The sequence below is a fragment of the Lepus europaeus genome, chromosome 18 (assembly GCF_033115175.1).
Source record: "Lepus europaeus isolate LE1 chromosome 18, mLepTim1.pri, whole genome shotgun sequence".
Taxonomy (NCBI): domain Eukaryota; kingdom Metazoa; phylum Chordata; class Mammalia; order Lagomorpha; family Leporidae; genus Lepus; species Lepus europaeus.
In genome coordinates this window covers 34,929,556-34,935,856 of record NC_084844.1, presented here as the reverse complement: position 1 = coordinate 34,935,856, position 6,301 = coordinate 34,929,556, and the positions used below count along the sequence as shown (strand labels likewise).

Here is a 6,301-nt window from a genome sequence, read left to right as displayed (position 1 = left end):
CCTTCCCAATAAACACATTTTGGATATATTAAAAAAAAAAAAAAAAAAAGGAAGTAGAGCAGTTGGGGACGGTGCCGTGGCTTAACAGGCTAATCCTCCGCCTTGCGGCGCCGGCACACCGGGTTCTAGTCCCGGTTGGGGCGCCGGATTCTATCCTGGTTGCCCCTCTTCTAGGCCAACTCTCTGCTATGGCCCGGGAAGGCAGTGGAGGATGGCCCAAGTGCTTGGGCCCTGCACCCCATGGGAGACCAGGGGAAGCACCTGGCTCCTGCCTTCGGATCAGCGAGATGCACCAGCCGCAGCGGCCATTGGAGAGTGAACCAACGACAAAAAGGAAGACCTTTCTCTCTGTCTCTCTCTCTCACTATGCACTCTGCCTGTCAAAAAAAAAAAAAAAAAAGACACCACTTGGAAAACTTGCATCCCATAATGAGGCACCTGCGTTCAAGTCCTGGCTCTGTTTCCGATCCAGGCTTCTGCCAATACATACTATGGGAAGGCAGCAGATGATGTTCAAGTACTTGGGTCCCTGCCACCCACATGGGAGATCCAAACTGAGTTTCAGACTCCTGGTTTCAGCCTGGTCCAACCCTGGCTATTGCAGGCATTTAGGGGGTGAACCAGTAAACAGAAGATCTCTGTCTCTCTTTCTGCCTTTCAAATAAACTGAAAATAAAAATTTTAAAAACCCAAGTTGCATACAATTTTATGATTCCTTGAATCCAGGAAGAAGTGCCCCTTCAAATGAGGAAAACTGACAGCACCCGCTCTCTATTCTATAGTTTGGATCCTGATTTTCACAGATTATATGACTAGAGCATTCTGTTAAATAGCAGAATAAATGGAATTATTTCTCATAATTTTTATGTTAATGCCTTCAAAAATAAGGGCAGATGGCTGTTTGAGTCTGATCCATAAGAAAGCTCTTCCTCTCTTTCTCTTGCTCCACACTAAGAGCGACCTATTCCCAAACCTCTCTCCTCCTGCTGTCTTTTCTCTCTGAGTTTCCGTGTCCACAGGTAAAACAATTATAGGGTTTGCCAGCTTCCGACCCAAGAGACTCTGTGACTAAATAATTGGTTAAGCCAGTAAAGACCTTTCCTCCTTAGAAAGATTGTGAGGGTAGGAGCAGCAACAGAAAGCTCTCAGAACAATATTTTTTTCCATTTCACCTATTATGAAGGTACTTCAAAGTTTACAGAAAGTGGGATTAAAATTTATTTTGGTAGAAAATTTTTCAAAACCCATGCAGATGAGAGGTCTTCAAAAAGCAAGGAAAGGAACTGGGGCAGTGGCATAGCAGGTAAAGCCACTGACTGCAATGCCAGCATCCCATATGAGCGCCAGTTCAAGTCCTGGGTGCTCCACTTCCAATCTAGCTCTATGCTATGGCCTTGGAAAGCAGTGGAAGATTGCCCAAGTCCTTGGGGCCCTGAACCCATGTGGGAGACCCGGGGGAAGCTCCTGGATACTGGTTCAGATCGGCACAGCTCCAATGGTTGCAGCCATTTGGGGAGTGAACCAGCAGATGGAAGACCTCTCTCTCTGTCTCTCTCCCTCTCTTTCTCTCTGTGTAACTCTAATTTTCAAATAAATAAATAAATCTTTTAAAAAAAATTAGAAAGGAGGGCCAAGCATTGTGGCGAGCCAGGTAAAGTCACCATCTGCAATGCCAGCATCCTATATGGGCCCCAGTTGAGTCCTGGCTGCTCCACTTCTGATCCAGCTACCTGCTAATGTGCCTGGGAAAGCAAGAGAAGATGGCCCAAGTCCCTGGGCCCCTGCCACCCACATGAGAGGTTCAGAAGAAGCTCCTGGCTTTGGCTTGGCCTATCCCTAGCTGTTGTAGCAATGTGGGGAGTGAACCAGCAGATGGGAGATCTCTCTCTCTCTCTCTCTGTCTTTCCTTCTCTCCCTGTAACTCTTTCAGATAAATGAACATCTTTTTTAAAAATTAAGGAAAATATATATGAAAAAGTTACATATAGATTTCTAATTTTTAGGGGGTATTGTGACTGGTGGCCACTAATTCCAGTTCTCCACAAACTTTTAGAAGTACCCTCGTGTGTGGCTATATCTATTTAGTTTTTTAATGACTTTAACAATGAGAATATAATACATATTTCTTTTCTAACTTACTTTTTTCATTTAGTATATGTTAGACACTTGTTGATACCAGTATAAATAGATCTAGGTCATTTTTAATAGTTGCAAAGAATTTCATTATCCAGATGTTTCATTGTGTATTTATCCAATCCCCATATCTGATTATTTCCAAAATTTTACTATTTTATATAATGCTATACTTTATGCTCTATAATAAATAAAACAGAAGCTATCTCATCTAACCTCACTGACACCAAAAGTTGGTTAATCAGTTTAAGCAAGGAATCATAAAAATTAATACAACATGTTTCATGTTATCTTTTTTCTAAGACTTATTTATTTGAAAGGCAAAGATTTAGAGATAAGGGAAGACAGAGATCCTTCATCTGCTGAGTCAAATGGCCTCCACTGCTGGGGCTGAGCCAAGCTGAAACCAGGAGCCAGGAGCTTTCTCCAGGCCTCCCACATGGGTACAGGGACCCAAGCAGCAGAGCAATCCATAGCTGCCTTCCCAGGCTCATTAGTGGGGAGCTGGATCAGAAGTGGAGCAGCTGGGACACAAACTGGTGCCCATATGGGATACTGGCACTGCAGGTGGTAGCTTAATCCACTATGCCATAATGCTAGTCCCTAAAATTCCTATGTATAAAATTAAAGGGGGGAGGGTGGGCTGGTGCTGTGGCGCAGCAGGTTAAGCTGCATTCCATATGGGCGCTGGTTCAAGTCCTGGCTACTCCACTTAGGATCCAACTCCCTGCTAATGCATCTGGAGAGAGCAGCAGATGGTCCAAGTGCTTGGGCCCCTGCACCCATGTGGGAAACTCAGAAAAAGCTCCTGGCTGCTGCCTTTGATGGACTGGGCTGGCCCAGCTCCAACAGTGACCATTCGGTAAGGGAACCAGCATATGCAAGATCTCTCTTTCTCTTTCTCTTTCTGTCTCTGTAACTCCACCTCTCAAATAAATGAATCTTTTAAAAATTAAATCAGGGGACTGGTATTGTGATGCAACAGATTAAGCTACATTTACAATACTGGCATCCCAAATCAGAGTGACTGTTCAAATCAAGGCTATTCCAAATTCTGATTCAGCTTCCTGCTAACATGCCTAGGAAAGTAGTGGAAATGGCCCAAGTGCTTGGGCCTCTGCCACCCATGTGGGAGACCTGGAGAGAGTTCCTGGTGCCTACACCCTGCTGTTGTAGCCATTTGAGAAGTGAACCAACAAATAAATAAACAAATCTTTTTTAAAAAGTAACACAAAAAGGGTCATAGATCTAAATGTAAGAGCTAAAACTATTAACTCATTTAAAAACAGGATTATGTCACTGTGATCATAGGTTAGGCAAAGTCTTCTTGGAGATGATGCCAAAAGCACAAGAGACAAAAGAAAAACTAGGTAAATCAGATTTGATCAAAATTAAAACTTCTGTGCATCAAAGAATAGCATCAAGAAGGTGAAAGACAAGCCATCAAATGGGAACAAATATTTGCAAATCATGCCTGACAATGGACTTGTATCTAGAATATATAAAGATCTCTTGCAAGTTGTTAATAAAAAGAGACATAGCCCAATTTAAAAATAGGCAGACGATTTGAAAAGACATTTCTCTAAAGGAGACATACAAATGACCAACACATGCTGGAAAATACACACAGCTTCTGTCTTAGGCTGTTGGTGCAGCTATCACAAAATAGCTGAGACCAGGTAATTTACAGGCAGCAGAAACCTACTTCTCACAGTCCCGGAGGCCGGGACAGCCGAGCAAGGCAGCAGCAGACTCTGTCTGTGGGGCCTGTTTCACTGACAGTGTCGTCTCCAAGTGGCATCCCCACATAGCAGAAAGGGGAAGGGCAAAACAGGGAAGAGTGCTGTGCGAAGCTCTTTTTATAAGGGCATTAATCCCATTCTCAAGGATGGTGCCCTCCTGACCTCATCACCTCCTGAAGGCCTCACTTCTTAATGCAATCACACTGGGTGTTAGTTTCCAACATGCATTTTAGAGGAGCAGGAACATTCCAAACATAGCAGCATCATTAGTCACCAGGGCAACACAAATCCAAACCACAATAAGACACCACTCCCCATTCACTAGGATGGCTGTAAGAGACACATGGGGCCAGGCATTTGGCGTAGCAGTTCGGACACCACTTGGGATGCCCACATCCCATATCATTGTACCTTAGTTCAAGTCCAGAATCTGCTTCTAATTCAGTTTCCTAATAGTGCACACCTTTGGGGTCAGCAGATGATGGTTCAAGTGCTTGGGTCCCTGCTGCCCACATGGGAGACCTGGGTTGGGGTCTTGTTTTCTGGTTTCAGCCTGATCCAACCGTGGCTGTTGTGGGCATTTGGGGGAATGAACCATAGGACGGATGTCTCTTTCTCTACACCCATCAGATAAATAAAAATCTTAAAAAAATAAAATGGCTCGAATTAGTTTATTGCAAAGACAGATAATAACAAGTATTGATTGCAAAGGTTTAAACAGAGTTAGCATGTGACCAGGCAATTGTACTCCCATGCATATTCGCAAGAGAAACAAGGATATCCATCCATAAAAACACTTCTACAAGAATGTTCACAGCAACATTATTCATAATAGCCAAAAAGTGGAATCTCAGTTGTCCATCACTTGATGAGTGGATAAATGTTTCATATTCATGCAGTGGAATATTATAGAACCATAAAGAGGAAGGGAGGACTGATACATGCCACAACACAGATGAGCCCTAAAAACACTGTTATATGAAAGAAGCAGTCACAAAGATCACATCACATAATGTTGATTTCATTTATATGGAATGTCCTGGAATTATTCTGAGGCTACCATCTGTTTTCTGTTGAGACCCTCACTAAACTGGACAGGCAGAGGCCCTGCTATCTTAGGGCTCCCTGTTTATATGCCTGGGAAGCAGCTTAACAGCTGGGCTTAACAGCTTGGGTCCCTGCCACCCACATGGGAGACCATGATGGATTTCTAGGTTCCTGGCTTCAGCTTGACCCAGCCCCAGCTGTTGTGAGCATTTAGGGAGTGAACCAGGGGACAGAACACCTTTCTATCTTTATTTCTCTCCCAGTTACTCTGCATTTCAAACAAAAATAAACAAATCTGGGGCTAGTGTTGTGATGTAGCAGGTAAAGCCACTGCCTGCGCCTGGCATCCTAGGAGGGTACTGGTTCAAGTCTTGGCTGCTCCAGATCAGATCCAGCTCTCTGTTAATGGCCTGGGAAAAGCAGTGGAGGGTGACCCAGGTGTTTGGGCCCCTGTCACCTACGTGGGAGATCCAGATGAGCCCTGGCTGCTGGCTTTGACCTGGCTCAGCCCTTGACATTGTGGCCATTTGGAGAGTAAACCAGCAGATGGAGGACCCCTCTCTCACTCTGTCTATACTTCTCTATAACTCTGACTTTTAATTAAATAAAGATTTACTTATTTATATGAAAGGTAGAGTTACAGAGAGACAGAAGGAGTGACAGAGAGAAAGAGATCTTCTATCTGTTGGTTCATTCCCCAAATAGCTGCAAACAGCTGGACTGGGCCAGGCCAAAGCCTGGAGCCAGAAGCTTCTTCCAGATCTCCCACATGGGTGAAATGGCCCAAGGACTTGGGCCATTTTCCAGTGCTTTCCCAGAAGCATTAGCAGAGAGCTGGATCAGAAGTAGAGCATTTGGGCTTTCCGGCGGTGACAACCGACCCATGCGAATATGCCTCTCACAAAGGATCTCCTGCATCCCTCTCCCGAAGAGGAGAAGAGGAAACACAAGAAGAAGCGCCTGGTGCAGAGCCCCAATTCCTACTTCATGGACGTGAAGTGCCCAGGATGCTATAAAATCACCATGGTTTTCAGCCATGCACAAACGGTAGTTTTGTGCGTTGGCTGCTCCACTGTCCTCTGCCAGCCCACAGGAGGAAAAGCAAGGCTTACAGAAGGATGTTCCTTCAGGAGGAAGCAGCACTGAAAGCACCCTGAACCAAGATGAGTGGGAAACCTTCCCAATAAACACATTTTGGATATATTAAAAAAAAAAAAAAAAAAAGGAAGTAGAGCAGTTGGGGACGGTGCCGTGGCTTAACAGGCTAATCCTCCGCCTTGCGGCGCCGGCACACCGGGTTCTAGTCCCGGTTGGGGCGCCGGATTCTATCCTGGTTGCCCCTCTTCTAGGCCAACTCTCTGCTATGGCCCGGGAAGGCA

General features: G+C 44.9%; 1 protein-coding gene across 1 annotated transcript; it reads left to right on the top strand.

Moving 5' to 3' along the window:
* The first annotated feature begins 5,797 nt into the window (after positions 1 to 5,797).
* LOC133776903 (small ribosomal subunit protein eS27-like) lies at positions 5,798 to 6,097 on the top strand. Its single transcript, XM_062216201.1, has one exon. It carries the CDS (start codon positions 5,814 to 5,816, stop codon positions 6,066 to 6,068), a length of 255 nt encoding a protein of 84 aa, XP_062072185.1. The 5' UTR covers positions 5,798 to 5,813; the 3' UTR covers positions 6,069 to 6,097.
* The last annotated feature ends 204 nt before the right edge of the window (positions 6,098 to 6,301 follow it).